This window comes from Manis javanica, chromosome 16 (genome assembly GCF_040802235.1).
Source record: "Manis javanica isolate MJ-LG chromosome 16, MJ_LKY, whole genome shotgun sequence".
NCBI classification, from domain to species: domain Eukaryota; kingdom Metazoa; phylum Chordata; class Mammalia; order Pholidota; family Manidae; genus Manis; species Manis javanica.
In genome coordinates this window covers 59,802,118-59,817,459 of record NC_133171.1, presented here as the reverse complement: position 1 = coordinate 59,817,459, position 15,342 = coordinate 59,802,118, and the positions used below count along the sequence as shown (strand labels likewise).

Below are 15,342 nucleotides of genomic sequence, written 5' to 3'. Positions count from 1 at the left end.
TAAAAAAACCGAAACCAAAAACCAAAACCCAGTACCCACCCATTTGTCCCTTCATTTTGCAGTGTGGACAACAATAGAGGACTACAACTCCCAGGGAGGACTGCGCTCGTCCACCCGCTCAGAGACCAATGGAAGTCTCATACACGGCTAGCGTCAACTAATCAGGGCCAGCCCGGAGGAGACTTTGTCTCCAGAGCGCGGCGCCGGGGGTGTTCTCCCGCCTCCCAGCCCTGGCGCACGCGCGCCCCACCCTGCCCGTCTTCCCTCCCTCGCCCTCCCTCCTCTTTCACCCTCTCAGAACCTTTCTGCCGCCGCGTTCGGACCTTCTGCTCCAGCCTCCGGGGCACGTCCATTCTTCCCAGCCAGCGATCAGGCGCAGAGAAAGATTACAACTCATTTTCTTGGCTCCGTACACATCTTGAGGCGAGCAAAAAATTTGAAATAAATTCGAACCATGAGGGAAATCGTGCACATCCAGGCCGGTCAGTGTGGCAACCAGATCGGTGCCAAGGTAAGCATTTTAAACTTATTTTTAAGCTGTGTTTCATTTGAGAAGAAAAAACGAGTAAATTCTGAAGAATGGTTGTGGGACATTTGCACTCTTCAGCTTTAAGCTTTGCCCCGGAAAAGTTTTCTATGTGTAATAAAACATCTGTAGCTCGAATTCGCTTTCGAAAGATGGAGTTATTTTCTTGGCAGGCTCACTTTGGGGAAGGTACTAAAAGCACCTTTCGGGTTTGGTGGGGGATTGTAAGACAGAGACTTGTTAATATTTTGCTTAAGAGGAATTCAGCTAACGGTCCTAAGACCGGAGAGGGAGGGAGTTGCGGAAACGGTCGAGACAAAGCGAGGCGGTTTTCCCCATGTGCATCCCTCTTGGCGGGGCTTCGCTGGAGGGGGCAGGGGCGCGGTTGGGCGGGCAGCTGCAGACGGCCCAGATGCCAGGTGGAGTGGGGAGCGCGGTGTGCCAAGGTGGGTTGTATTGAGCGTTACCCTTAACAAAGAACGGGATCTGAGCTCGTCCGCGGTCCCCGAGAGGCGGCCCCATAGGTTTTTGTGGATGAAAAGCATACGTGCTGGATTAATTTTACCTTCATTTCCCCTGAAGGAGACCCTTTTAGGGCGTGAACAGATCTGAAAAAGTGCGGGAGAAAGGGAGGTTGGGTCCTTTATGGAGTCCCTTCGAACCAAGTCAGAGAAAAAGCGAAGCAGTAAAATTCCGAGGCCTAGGGAGGAACTGAGGGATCCTCCTGCCCCCTTTTTTTTTTCGCGCGCGGTTACAGTGTAGCGGGGGAGGGGCAGGGAGGAAGTGCGACTGCTACGTTGTAGCAGAAGGGCGGGGCTCCTGGCGCTCAGGGACAATGCGGCCCGGCGGGACCGGGACGCCCGAGCTGCGCCCCGCCCACGCGCAACGCCTTTTGTCGACGGCTGGGGGCGCCTGTGCGCCGCAGTCACGTGGACGGTTGGGACGGGGGGCGGGGTCGACTGCGGTAGCGGGTTTCTGCTTCCCCCGGCCCTTTGTGTGCCTCGTGGAAGGGCGGTGCCGGGGGTGGTGGGTGGTAGGGAGGGGCGCTTCTCCCCTTCTCCGGTCCGTCAGCCTCACCCCCCACCCCACCCCGGTGCCTGTAATCGCCTGGCCCTCCACTTTCCAGCTGCAGCTCATACTCGAGGTAGTGAAATCTGCGGCTTTCCCGGGGGTGCGGGCATTAAGGGGAAGGGTGTGGCAGGCAGATAGAGAAAGGCAGGCCCTGGAATGGAGCGTGTGTGTGGAATAAAACTGTATGGAGGGACGTCATAGGCTGGGTCCAGACCTGTTAAGGCCTCATTACTTTTCCCTGGCAGTTCTGGGAGGTGATCAGTGATGAACACGGCATCGACCCCACCGGCACCTACCACGGGGACAGCGACCTACAGCTGGACCGCATCTCCGTATACTACAATGAAGCCACAGGTGAGGGCAGGAGCCCGGGAAGCTCGGCTTCCATTCCTGGAGAAAACACCTTAACCCCTTTTGGATGAATCCATTATCCTTTCCTTTTGAGACCTTACTTGAGTAGGGCCAAAGTGGCTCTCTTACCACCTGGTGGCAGTGCCTGTAATCACAAGTTTGGGTTCATGGCTGTCCCCAGCCCCCAGTTTACTTTCCTGTCGGCTAATTAGTACTTTTCTTCCCTGTAGGTGGCAAATATGTTCCTCGTGCTATCTTGGTGGATCTGGAACCCGGGACCATGGATTCAGTCCGTTCAGGTCCTTTTGGTCAGATCTTCAGACCAGACAATTTTGTTTTTGGTGAGTTAAACATAATTGTTAAATCTGACATATTTGGGTCCAAGGAAACAGCAAGAATTAGATGGTTGTGTACTAGAAAGCTTAGGGTTATGTTCTGAAATCTCTAATGTGGGGTGTAGTGACTGCCCAAGTGGTAAATGAGTGGGGAGATGTATCACAGGTGAGGCAGAAGGAAGATAATATCCTTGGGTGTTACTCCAGGAGTTGAAAGGTAGAAATGTGGTCATGTGTCCTCCAAACTTTACTAATCAATCTTGCTTTCTGACCCCTTTCCAGGTCAGTCTGGGGCAGGCAACAACTGGGCCAAGGGCCACTATACTGAAGGGGCTGAGCTGGTTGACTCAGTCTTGGATGTCGTGCGGAAGGAGGCAGAGAGCTGTGACTGCCTGCAGGGCTTCCAGCTGACCCACTCACTTGGCGGAGGCACAGGCTCTGGAATGGGCACCCTGCTCATCAGCAAGATCCGTGAAGAGTACCCCGACCGCATCATGAACACCTTCAGTGTGGTGCCCTCACCCAAAGTGTCTGACACCGTGGTTGAGCCCTACAATGCCACCCTCTCTGTCCATCAGTTGGTAGAGAACACTGATGAGACCTACTGCATTGACAACGAGGCCCTCTATGACATCTGCTTCCGCACCCTGAAGCTGACCACACCAACCTACGGGGACCTGAACCACCTCGTCTCAGCCACCATGAGCGGTGTCACCACTTGCCTCCGCTTCCCTGGGCAGCTCAATGCTGACCTGCGCAAGCTTGCAGTGAACATGGTGCCCTTCCCACGTCTCCACTTTTTCATGCCTGGCTTTGCCCCTCTAACCAGTCGTGGAAGCCAGCAGTATCGGGCCCTCACTGTGCCTGAGCTCACCCAGCAGGTCTTCGATGCCAAGAACATGATGGCTGCCTGTGACCCCCGCCATGGCCGGTACCTCACTGTAGCTGCTGTCTTCCGCGGGCGGATGTCCATGAAGGAGGTTGATGAGCAGATGCTCAATGTACAAAACAAGAATAGCAGCTACTTCGTGGAATGGATCCCCAACAACGTCAAGACGGCCGTCTGTGACATCCCACCCCGTGGCCTCAAGATGGCAGTCACCTTCATTGGCAATAGCACAGCCATCCAGGAGCTCTTCAAGCGCATCTCAGAGCAGTTCACTGCCATGTTCCGCCGGAAGGCCTTCCTCCACTGGTACACAGGTGAGGGCATGGACGAGATGGAATTCACTGAAGCTGAGAGCAACATGAATGACCTCGTCTCTGAGTACCAGCAGTACCAGGATGCCACCGCAGAAGAGGAAGAGGATTTTGGTGAGGAGGCTGAAGAGGAGGCCTAAGGCAGAGCTCCATCACCTCTGGCTTCTCAGTTCCCTCAGCCTTCTTCCTCAACTGCCCCTTTATTCTCCCTCAAAATTTGCATCTTCTGCCTCTATCTTTTTTCTTTTGTGAGGAGTGTGTCTAGAACAGTGCCTCACATAATAGGCACTCAATAAATATTTGTTGAATGTCTCCTCTCTTCACTCTGGAAAACCTAGATTTCTGCCATAGTAGGTAACCCTGTATTCCCTTCTGGTGCCCATGCAGTTAATACTTGCTGTGTTTTAAAGATAATCCTCCAAGAAGGCTGGTGTTACCAGATCACATTTAGACCCATATGCTGAAAACCCAGACAGATGGCTACCATCCTGATCCTGTGTGGTGGCCCAGGAAAAAGGAAACCCAAGCTACCTTGCAGCAGGTAGAAGACCCTACAAGGAAGGTGTGTGGTCTTACAATCTAGAGCTAGCTAATTTTGGGGGGGTGGAACGGGACAGACTGTTGGGAGTCCTAATTTCCAGGTGTTTCCCTGCTGTTCTTTGAGCTTCTGGGGAGGTATTAATGGTGTTATCTCCAGATTTAGTCTCCCTCCAAACTCTGATCTGAGCTGTTTGTGCAATGGTCTACCCCACCATCCAGTGGGGTCCTTCCCTCTCCCATGTTACCTCCCTCACAGGATTGGAGAAAGGGGGTCAAGAGAGGGAAGAGACCAGCCTTGGTCCCTAGCCTTTGGAAATTTGCAAAGGTCTTACCCATACCCACCTTTTCTTAGCTCTAGAATAGAATACCAGCCCTGCTATACACACACAAGGGGGGAGGTGTGTACTGCCAGTGAAATGGATCAAGTCATTCTGTAGAGGGGAATGGACAGGAGGCCCATCTTGGCAACATCTCTGCTTCCTTCTTGCTATTGCTTTTTCCTTTACTCTTGGTTTTGTTCTGTACTTCAAGTTTCTATTTTGTGTTGAACTTGTTTTTCATATTGAAAAAAACATTGCCCTGAGAGCCAGAAAATAAATGGGAAATGAAAAAAGTGGTGAGATGTGTGCTCATTTAGGGAAAGGTTGCTGGTGGAGGCATTGGGACTCAAGTTGAGCTACACATATACTCTGCTCTCCCTAAACGATGAGAATATCTTTATACTTAATTCATCCTCTTATTTTCCTGGGCCCCAAACCACCCACCTCCTCCAAGAACCAGTCTTAGTAACTGGGATAGGCATAGGCCCACATGCAGAACCAAGGTAGAAATGGGAACTGAGATCAGTGTCAGTGTATAATGAATTGTTCCCCTGGAACTTGCAGAAATGTGTATCCTCAGGCCTACCCAGATGCACTGGACCAGAAACCTGTGGGCACTGTTTTGGAGAATCTCAAGTGCAGAGTTGAAAGCCACCACTACACCATTTCCTATGTAGAGCAAACCCAGGATTCCTTTGGGTTACAGGGATCTTGCTGTTTCCTATTTGCATGTTTTTCAGTCAACCTAAGGCTAAGATAACTAATGGGGAATGCTACATCATTGGCCCATTCTAAACTATGCTGCACATAATACCTGTCTCATGCTTCTTGTAAGTGAAAAAGCTATCCTGGAGATTTAACAGTCAATTTAATTTGGGGACTAATGCAATTTTCAACACGTTACAATTCAGCATGCTTTCCTGATTATAACCAAATTTTGAGGGAAAGTTTTCTACAGTAGACTATTCTCACATTCTAAAAAGCATACTGAATACAAGGGAGTAAGCTACATTCTAGCATTCATTCTGAATGAGTTCTACATTATTGCTTGTAAGCAAGCAGTATTTAATAGCAATTTATTTGACAAAGCTGAGGAACTCCAGGCCATCTCTCAGTCTTGGTCAGGAAAGAGTTCTAAGAAACAAGTTCAGACAGTCTGATTATGAAGTTAAACTGGGGAGGGTAGAAGAATCAAGGCTGGATGGGACCCCTGGGTTGGCAGTGTGGGGTTAGGAAGGGAAGCCACCCATTCCCTCCAAGGCAAGGTACAGGTATTTGTTGAGACAGGGATGGAACCCCACTGTAAAAGGACATGTGCAGGGAGGCCAGCTGAAGTGCGTGCAACCTGGGGGCTGTTCCATCAACGAGCCATGAAGCGAGGCATCGGCGAAGGTTGGGGGCTCAGGCTGTTCGCAAAGGCTTGTGGTTCACCTGGCAAAAAGACAACACTGATGAAAACTTGGGAACCAGGCATCTTACTCTCCTGGACCATTTGGATGAAGGGCCTGCAGGGAGGATGTGTACTTAGGAATCTAATGTTTTTTTCTGGCACTACAGCTTGCCCGCTTTCACCAAGCAGGCCTTAACAATCCATGTATAACAAATCAATAGGGGGCTGACGGCCAGAGCCCTATCTGCACACAGACCCTCCTTAACTCCCAATCTTCCCCTGCAGGCCTTAGGGAGGCTCTAAGGAACCCAGCTGGAATGTCACTGGTATGGTCCAGTGCTTTATACATGTGTTTAATTTAGCACATACTATGTCACTCTTGTGAACACTACAAATGTTTACTCAAACGTTTAATTCCCATAACAATTCAACAGTTACTATTAACCCGATTTTAAGATGAGGACACAGGTACAGAGCTCATAATTTATACAAGGTCACAACCTGCTTCCAGAGCCCACTCTGACCTCTACCATAATCTATAGGTAAATAAATAGGAACCAAGAAAAGCAGTGACAGCCCCTGGAATTAACTGATTGTCAACAAACAGCAACTAATCCCTTATACTAGTGGGGTGACCATAAGCACAGGCTCCAGAGACAGTTGGCCAGGGTCTGAAGCCCAGCTTCACCAGCTGTATGACAATGGACAATGGGATAAGTTACTTAACATGCTGAAGTTCAGTTTCTTTACTTTGTAAAACACTATATACCCAAAGGATATTTGATTAAAAAAAAAATTTAAACCATTTGTGTAGAAGCTTAAGCAATGTGTATGGCACCTAGAAAGCTATTAATAAATGTGAGCGGCCCCTAGGCCTGGGTGTTGGGTCCAGCACTAGGCCTGCTGTGTCACAGGCCCCAGGAACCCAGCAATTCTGCTCCACAGCCCCCACCCTAGTATCCTCACCTGGGAGATGCTGATGCCAGTGAGTCTCTCCACATTCTCTGGCAGGCAGCTCAGGATGTCCAGTACTTCTCCAGTCACTTTGGCTGCCCCCACAGCCCCACTTCCACTGGATACCAGTGTGATCTTATTGGCCGAGGTCAAGGGACCACTGATCTCCTCTGCCACCTGGTAAATCAGAGATGCCCACTCAGCAGCTGTGGTCTTAACACATCCCTCCTAAAACACCTTACCCAGGGTTTTAAGATCCTTGTTCTTCACTGGTGAGGACCATCTGTCCTCATTCTGCTCACTAGCTTGTAATTCTCACTCATTTCCAGTCCCCTAGCCTGGTTGGTTCTCCCCAAGCTCTTATTTCTCCACCATTCCTCAATCCCCAGTTCTGTTCCTCCTCTCCTGCTGCCACAAAACCCCCAGACCTGGGGCAGCTTCTCCAGCAGCATGTCCAACTGAGCAGCCTCCTGGTACAGCTGGAATGCCTCCGCCTTCTTGACCATCTGCTCAGCCTCAGCCCGGGCCCGGGCCGCTATGGCAAAGGCCTGAGCTTCTCCACGCATCTGAGGAGGGCGTAGGATACTTGTGGTACTGATGGCAGCAGTTAAAGAAACCCCAGCTCAAGAAGCAACCCACACTCCTTCCACAGGCCAGCAAGCGCTGTCTCCCAACTCACCCGCACGGATTCAGCTTCTGCCTCTGCCTGCATAATCAGCTGGGACCTGGGCACAGAAGGGAAGTGGGGGAAGGGGCTGAATTGGGTGGGGACCTTGCTCCTGGGAGACAGGCAGGCCCAGCATTGGACAGAGGCTTCAGCAACTGGGCTTCACAGGGGAGTACAGGTGGTGAAGGAGACAGGAGCAGGGCCAGGGAGGGGGCTTTTACTTTTCTGCCTCCGCCAAGCGCTCCAGCTTGTAGCGCTCTGCTTCTGCAGGCTTCACAACTCTGGCCTCCAGCTCCTTCTCACGGCGGGCGATCTCCTGCTCCTGCACTGCCACCTGCTGGGCACGCTCCACCACCTGTACCTGCACACGCTGCTCCTCTATCTGCTGCTTAGTCTTGGCCACCTGGGCAGGAGGGACACTCAGCGCCAAAATGCAAGAGCCAGTGCCCAGGCACAGAGCCAAGGCCAAGGCTCCAGGGTGAGATATAAAGGTGGAATAGGTATGTGAGGTTGGTCCCCGGTGGGCTCAGCCAGTACAGTGTAGTCCATTTCCCATACAGATCCCAAGCATGGTCTTGGGGTGGCCTGATCCTCCTCAGAGCCAGTATGAAGGGTAGGGCATTCCCTAGGCAGCCTCAGTGTCAGAGTTGGGTGGGACTGGGATCCAGTCCCTGTTCTCTCATGTCAACTGAAGTGCCCCTCTGATGAGCCACCCATATTAGCTTTTCTCCCTTTTCTCCCTCTACGGTACTAGCACCTGGAGAGCACTGGGCACATGGTGGCCATCTCCCACCTCCAGTCTTGCTCAAACCTATCCACTTCCCTCCCTCTGTGCTGCTGCTGTCAGTTCGAGCCCTGACTACTGCAATAGCCTCCTACTGACTTTCTCTGTCTCTGTGTGTCAACCTTTTTCATTTTTATCTTTTGTATATGGTAAAAATTCAAAAGAAGAAAAGTAAACAGTGAGAAGTAAGGCTTCCTCCCACCTATTTCCTCAACCACCTTGTTCCTTTACCCAGACTGTGAATAGCTTCTTGTGTATTCTTCCAGGGACACTCCAAGCATCTACAAGAACATGAATACATGAATTCCTTGTATTTAGGCAGACATTTTCTTATTCCTTGTAGAGTACAGGGATCAGAAAGCTCTTGCTGAGATGCTGGTGAGGCAAGGCACCGTGGAGGTACACGCTTGTTTGCTCATTGCTCTGGCTCAGCCACGCATCCTCATCTCTGTGGGTCTCATCAGTACAAGAGATAGCACCCCTGCCTTTACTAGGCCTACACTGTAAGTCCAGAGGAAGGGTACTTTTTGGATATGGCTCCCTGTACCATCTTTTACCTTAAAATTACAAGCCAGTTCCAAATTGGACCCACTGCTCTCTATCCCAGTGTGCAGGATAATCTATGTGTTAGAGCCATCTCTATTTTCTCTCTTTCCAGGCCCACTCTTTGGTGAAACTCAACTTCCAATAGCTTCTTTGCATTGTTAAGATTATGTGGGCAATAAGTTTTTTGAGATCTTGCTTCTCTGAGATTTTCATGCTATCCTTCTCTTTGAATGACAAATAGGTTCAGTACCTATTTGGAATTCATTTTCTATCAGAACTTTGAAAGTACTGCTTCATAGCCTATCTTCCTGAGAAATCTGAAGTCATTTTGAGATCTGAGCCTTTGTTTGAGACCTTTCTCTCTGGAAGCTTTTGGCTTTTTGTTCAGAAATTTCACAGTATAGATGTTTTTCATTGTGTTGGGCATTTGGTAGACTGTTTCAATCCGGAAGGACACACCCTTCAGAACAGATAAATATTTCTGAAATTTTTCATCGGTGATTTCCTCCCATTTTCTTTGTTCTATTGGATTTCCTAGACTGTCTATTGTCTAATTTTTCCCATCTGTTCTATTTTCTGGGAGACGTATTAGAATCTCTCAACATGATTTTCTGTCTCATTTCTGCCATGTCATTAATTTCTAAAAGCTCTTTTTTTGTTTTCTTTTCTGTGTCTTGATTTCCTGGATGTGAATTCTTCTTTTAACTCACTGAGGATGTTAGATCTTGGGTTTTTTCTAAAGCTTTCTTCTCCTTGCCTAGTAGATATCCTTCAAATTGCTCTGCTCTGTTGTGGTTTTGCTCTCTGCCTTCCATGCTGCAGGATTCCCTCATACAACAGGTAATCTTTGGTTGCACATAGTGAAGAAGGTCCAAAACACTGCAAGGAAGCTCTGAGAGGGATAAAGGAGAGACTCGTGGGCTTTGAGCTTCACTCTACGGTGATGGGGGCAGGGCAGGCCATTTGCCAAGGAGCCTCTGATTCAAGATCTTTAAGCCTTTCCTTTTCAACTGGTCGTGTTCCCCAGAGCAGTCTTCAATCCCATCTGGGAAGATGGAGAGTCTGGGAGCCAAATGGGGTGGGGGTTATGGAAGGCTTTCAGCATTGAGCATTCAGTAGGCATATAGTCACTGCATGCCCCTGTTACTGGTGAAGTACGAGGCCCTCACCTATACTTGGCGGACCCCAGGTGCACATCCTCTGGTTTACTCTTGTTAGATAATAAACCCCCAGATGTCTACTGGGGCGGAGAAGGGACCATTACCCAGAGACATGGAGACAGAGAGAGGCTCTGAGAAGTCACTTTTCACCTGCTTCTCCTTCTTTCAACAGCCTTCATTACAGCTCCAGAGATCCTAGGTGCAGCCAGTTCCTGAGTCTTAGGTCATTTCATTGTTTTCTCCCCTGCAGCTTTAGGCCTAGCTGTCTCAGGCTGGCTTAGTCAATTACCATGGTTTGCAGCTTCCAAAATGATGCTATGGTTTCTGTTCCTTCTGTTCCTAGTCCCTCCATCTTTATTTATAATTTTAAAAAATCACTGTGTGATTTTAGGGAGATTTCAGAGAGAATGCAATTAACTGCAGTTATTTAATACATCATCTTTGAAAAAGCTTCCAACTCATCTCCCTGTTTCCTCTCTTCTGACAATCCACAGAGCAGCCACACTGATCCTTATAAAAATGTAAATTAACACCTCCCTACTTAAAGTTCTCCAGTGGTTTTCCACTACACTTTAAATTTTAAGTCTCCATTAAGGCCAACAGAACCCTCTGTGACCTAGCCCTGCCTGCCTCTCCTTCTCACTCACAGGCATACCAGCCACACTAGATCAGGAACCTGCTTTCTGTTCTTGAGACATACTAAGTTTTTTCTACCTCAAGGCCTTTGCATGTGCTGGTCCTCTGCCTAGCCAATAGCCACACACTGAAATTAAATAAAATCTAAAATTCAGTTCCTCAGTCACATTTCACTAGCCACATTTCAAGAGTTCAACATCATAGCACAAATACAGAGCATTTCCATCATCACAGAAAGTTCTATTTGAACAGCACTGGCTTAAAATGCCCTTGGCCCACAACTCTTTACATTGCTGGTCTTTCTCATCCTCAGGTTTTATTTCATGTATCACTTACTCACTGAAGCTTTCTTGGACCAACCCCTACCTAACAGAGCTCTCCCCTCACTGTTTTTCACATCACCATTTATTTCCTTCATAGCACTTAAACAAGATTAATAATTAGGGTCTGTCAAAGTTATTTACTTGCTTACTGGCTGTTTCCTGTGTTAAAGTAAGTTTCACAAAGGCAGGAATCTCTTCTGTCTCATTCATATTTGTATCTTCATGTCCAAAACAATGTCTGGCACATAGTAATATAGTAAGCACTAAGTAGATATTTTTTAAATGAATTCTTGAGCACCTAGCACAAAGCCTAGTACAAAATGAGATGATAAAAGATAAATCCAGCCCAATCCTTTGATCTGCAGACAAGAAAAGCCATGTTTAGAAGATGTAGGACCTTATCCTTGAGTGGTTAATGGTTTCCACTATGTTAATGCTGCTCAAACTCAATGTGTACTTGAATCACCCAGGGATTTTCCTAAACTGCAGATTCTGCTTCAGTCAGCAAGGGCCAGAGCCTGAGATTTTGTATTTCTAACAAGCTTCCCAATGAAGCTGATGCTGCTAGTAAGCAGACCACACTTTGAGGATCAAAGCGCTGTGCCACCCTCAATTACCTGTCAAGCCATCCAGGAATTTAACATCAGTGCTGAACATGTTTTGCACTTCCTTATGCTTTCAGCCTGTACCAAACTCTTGGCAAAAATGAATTTCATAATATTGCTATCCTTTGAGTAAAGGTGTCAAAGTATGGTTGATTCTCATTATTTACGGTAGTTCTGTTCTAGGAGCCATGAACAGGGAATTGGCAAAGTAATTTTGTTTGAGGGGAATAGAGTTAGGGTCCTGTGAGCCTGTGGTCACAACAACATTTTCATCAACAGACAACATATTCCCTGCTTTATGTGTGTTTCCATTGAAAGACACCTAATTTAATGTATATTGTTAATTCATTAACAGTGAGCTCACAGGCAGCTGCACTGTAACTCACTTGTGAAAGAAGCTTATCTAACACACGTATTCTCTCCATAAGGCACATCATAGACTCCCTGCACTTAGGAACACAGACAGCACTTCAGTCCTAGGCTTGGGGACCATTTTAAACAGCAAAATCAGCAACAGCACCAAAGATGCAGAAACCATGGCAGCAAATGTACTGTGAAAGTGACTTATATGATGAGAGCTGAAACTCATCAGAAGATGGAATATTTTGTTCAGTCAACAGGGAAATGCACATCAGGCAACTCGAATTTTTCGTTACATGTCTGCAAGAGTGCCGCGAGTACTGATTCTCAGGTTCCTGATAAATTACAGTGAATAGGCAAATTCTCAAACACAGAATCCACAGACAATGAGGACTGAGGATACCTCCTTGCAATGTCAAAGGCTGCCCGTATCTCATTTTGCAGGATATAAAGCCCAAGGCCATGTTGTCCTTCCTCACACCCTTCTCTGATTACCACAGCTGCTGTGAACCCATGGAGTGCCGGTGCAAATCAGAAAAAGCGCCCCTTTCTCCGGGTGAATGCAGACCTGCTGACCCATGCCAGAATGCACAGCTTAGCAAGGGAAGAATGGGCTGGTTCTCAGCTCTGGCTCAACCACTCACCCAGGGCCTTTGCACAGGGCACAGCCTGCCCCAAACATGACCAGCCCTACTGATCATATCCCTTCTTGGCCTTTTATTTGCCTTTTAGATGAAACATTTAAGTCTTTTAAATTTTCCTCATAGGGAGTTGAGAGCTAGAATAAGGGGGGGATCAGAGGTAGAATATGATAAAGAGCGGCAGCCTGAGATGGAGGGGCTGAGGGAATGGGAGGTGGAAAAGCCCAGCCTGGCCATGTGCTTGGTGCGGTGGCTCTAACCTGAAGCTGATAGGCCAGGTCAGCCTGTGCTCGGCGGGTGTTGACCTCGATGTCATATGCAGCCTTCTTCAGCTCATAGTCCCTCTGCGCCTTGGCCATCTCAATCTCACTCAGGTACTGAGCAGACACCTTTTCCTGCTTGGCTTTGGCCTCCTGTCCACACAGGGATCAGGTAGAAGTCAGAGTAGGGAGAGGAAGGCTCCCCTGCCTTTGCTGTGCTGATTTACTTCCCTGCCAGCCTGCATTCAGCTGTGCCCCTTCCTTCCCCTCTCCCACTGGGTGCCCAGCAAGCCCATGGGGACCAAGTGACCCCCATCTCTCTCACCCGGATCCCAGCGTCTCTCTTGGCCTCCGCTTCCCCAATCCGAGCATCTTTTTGGACTTGAGCTGTTCGAGCCTTCCCTAAGGAGTGCAAATAGTCCTGCAGGAGAGATGCAGAAGTCAAGAGTTCTCAGGAGGGCTTAGGAGATGGGAGCAGGGATGCGGAGGGGATCAATTGCCTAGGCTTACCTGATCGTCGTGAATGTCCTTCAGGGTGTAACTAACCACACTGATGCCCATGTTGACCAGGTCTGAGGAGGCCACTTTGAAAACTTGCTCTGAGAATTTCTGCCTGTCCTTATAGATTTCCTAGGATAACAGAACAGTGAGGAGAAACTTAAGCTCTCAGATCCTCTAACCACTGTCTCCCACAGACTAACTTGGTCCTTAGGCTCCCCTCACTCTGGCATCCCTTCCAGATCTTTCCATGCTCAGGCCCACCTCCACAGTCATGTGGGCCATAATAGCCCTCTGGTGGCCCTCCAATGTCTCTAGTGCAATGTGGGCGATCTCAGCCTCTGTCTTCCCCAGGAACATCTGGCAGGCGGCTGCCAACATCTCCTTGTTCTGCCCCTGGATTTTCACCTGTAGCCAAATTAGGGGTAGGGAGGGTGTGGTGAAGGTCTCATGAAACCAGGTAGGGAAGCAGGTAAAGAAGGGAAAAGGTGTTAAGTGTCTTCGGTGTCCCCTGAGAAAGTGAGACTAGCAGAGAAATTTCTCTGCAGGCAGAGGTTTGGGAAGGCCATGTTCATAAAATTCTTAATGTCTGGGGGAAAAAATGATGAGGGAGTAGACTCTGGGGGAAAGGCTCTGAAAGCCTCACCTGGGCAATGCCAGTGACTGAGATGGGGACCCCATGGCGAGTGTAAACCTTTTCACTCTTGACATTGAGGGTCAGTGTGTTGAGAGAGATCCTAGGGGAAAAAGAAGGGATGGACAGTGAGAAGATGGAAAAAAGAGAGAAGACTGGGATTCCCCTTCCCTGATTCTCCTCCTCCCTACCTCTGGATTTGCTGGATGCAGGGCAGTACAAAGACACGCCCTCCAGCCACCATGACAGGGGGACTCCGGCAGAAACCTGCAAGGTGAGAGGGCAGTGAACTGCAGTGGCCATGGTACAGCTGGAATATAGAGGACTGAAGAACTGGGGTCTTAGAGTGTGGGGACCATTCCCAAGAGTAAATCTGGAAGCTGGAGAGGATGCAATCTGGATCTTGGAAGGGGAGTTGCTGAGAATCACAAGTGGGTGGTTTGTAGCCATAAGGGGTAGGTTGGGGCAAAAGGCTTGGTGTTGGGGACCTTCAAGGGACAGGGGCAAGGGGCAGAGGCCAGACTTGCGGGGGTTTTGGGGTCACTGACTGAGAAGAGCACAATACTTACCAGAGACTACCATGGCCTCATTTGGGCCACAGGTGAAAAACATGGTTGAGGTAGGAGCTGGAGGAGAGAGGGAGAAAGCCTTTGCGGATGTGGAAGGAGCCCTGTGGAGCCCAAGGTAAGAATCCTTTCCAGTTTCCGTCAGTCCCGCCCAGTCTGCAGACATCAAGGCCCTGTTCCTTCCGCACCCAGGCGTCCGCTAATGCGGTTCCCTGTTAAGTCCTGCAGATCCCCAGCGACTTCCTTCCTTGCTTACCGCCACTCCCTGCCCCCTGCTGCGTCCCCGCCTTCAGTGAAGGCTTTTATCCCAGATCTGATAATCCCTGTGGCGCCTAGAGGCCCCCGACCTCGCACCACTCTCCGTGCTCCTCCGCTTCCCGACTCTCTCTCCCCTCCCCTCCCTACCTCCTGGAACGCGAGCAACAGTCAGGCCCGCGGGGCGCGCAGGTACTAGAGAGCCAAGCAGAAGCACCCGCGTACGGCCTTCCCGGTAGCTGGGATCGCGCTCGCGCCGACGCCCCCCACCCGGCCGCACCCTGGTACTGCGGCAGACCAACGCTCCCCCACCAACCCCACTCGGCCCCGCCCCTTTCCCGGCAGGCCGCGCCGGGTCCGCAGCCCGCCGACCGTCCGGCCCACGCTGGCCTCCTCGCAAGCCAGGGATCGGGGGCCCGGCCCCCGTCCCACGCTCCGCCCCGGGACGCAGGACGTGATCTTCGAGGGTTGGCACCGCTGGGTGAGGGAAATTGCCTCATTTCGGATTTGCCCCGTGGTTACTAACTGGTAAGGTCACAAACTGAGCTAGGAACAACTGCATCCGGTCGCCGGATGCTGGGTTGCGTGACTCAGGAAGAGGGGCTCCGGAGCGGGGAGGAGCGTCTGTTTGGGACGTAGCCTCGGCCCCTCCCGCCGCTCTCTGGGGCCGGAAGGCAGGGAGGAGTCGGGTATCGTCGCTTACAAAGACACATCCAGATG

General features: G+C 49.9%; 2 protein-coding genes across 8 annotated transcripts; one reads left to right on the top strand and one right to left on the bottom strand.

Annotated features, from left to right (window-relative positions):
• The first annotated feature begins 262 nt into the window (after positions 1-262).
• Positions 263-3,795, top strand: TUBB (tubulin beta class I). The gene is made up of 4 exons (XM_017679456.3): positions 263-511; positions 1,843-1,951; positions 2,179-2,289; positions 2,566-3,795. The coding sequence occupies exons 1-4, from the start codon at positions 455-457 to the stop codon at positions 3,621-3,623; spliced, it is 1,335 nt and encodes a 444-aa protein (XP_017534945.1). The 5' UTR covers positions 263-454; the 3' UTR covers positions 3,624-3,795.
• A 1,607-nt stretch (positions 3,796-5,402) lies between these two features.
• On the bottom strand, positions 5,403-15,238 carry FLOT1 (flotillin 1). Of its 7 annotated transcripts, XR_005063467.2 has the most exons (14): positions 14,773-14,925; positions 14,371-14,471; positions 13,993-14,068; positions 13,814-13,904; positions 13,432-13,575; positions 13,180-13,299; positions 12,995-13,090; positions 12,670-12,822; positions 7,576-7,757; positions 7,367-7,412; positions 7,116-7,253; positions 6,700-6,864; positions 5,689-5,774; positions 5,403-5,477 (listed from the first exon to the last, which is right to left on the bottom strand). XR_005063467.2 is itself a non-coding variant. In XM_017679453.3 (13 exons), exons 2-13 carry the CDS (start codon positions 14,411-14,413, stop codon positions 5,745-5,747), a joined length of 1,284 nt encoding a protein of 427 aa, XP_017534942.1. In that variant the 5' UTR covers positions 14,414-14,427; positions 15,149-15,238; the 3' UTR covers positions 5,403-5,744. The 7 variants fall into 7 exon arrangements, 6 of the variants coding, with proteins under 6 accessions (XP_017534942.1, XP_017534941.1, XP_017534940.1 ...); XM_017679453.3 differs by lacking the exon at positions 14,773-14,925 and adding an exon at positions 15,149-15,238 and having other exon boundaries at positions 5,403-5,774; positions 14,371-14,427; XM_017679452.3 differs by having other exon boundaries at positions 5,403-5,774; positions 14,773-14,924.
• Positions 15,239-15,342: the final 104 nt, after the last annotated feature.

Excerpts from the sequence above, each read along its gene's own strand:
- TUBB (XM_017679456.3), top strand. The coding sequence starts at position 455 with ATGAGGGAAATCGTGCACATCCAGGCCGGTCAGTGTGGCAACCAGATC. Across the intron at positions 1,952-2,178 it reads ATACTACAATGAAGCCACAG|GTGGCAAATATGTTCCTCGT; the intron begins GTGAGGGCAGGA and ends TCTTCCCTGTAG. Across the intron at positions 2,290-2,565 it reads ACCAGACAATTTTGTTTTTG|GTCAGTCTGGGGCAGGCAAC; the intron begins GTGAGTTAAACA and ends ACCCCTTTCCAG.
- FLOT1 (XM_017679450.3), bottom strand. The coding sequence starts at position 14,533 with ATGTCTGCAGACTGGGCGGGACTGACGGAAACTGGAAAGGATTCTTAC. Across the intron at positions 13,905-13,992 it reads TGCATCCAGCAAATCCAGAG|GATCTCTCTCAACACACTGA; the intron begins GTAGGGAGGAGG and ends TTTTTCCCCTAG. Across the intron at positions 13,091-13,179 it reads AGGACATTCACGACGATCAG|GACTATTTGCACTCCTTAGG; the intron begins GTAAGCCTAGGC and ends TCTCTCCTGCAG.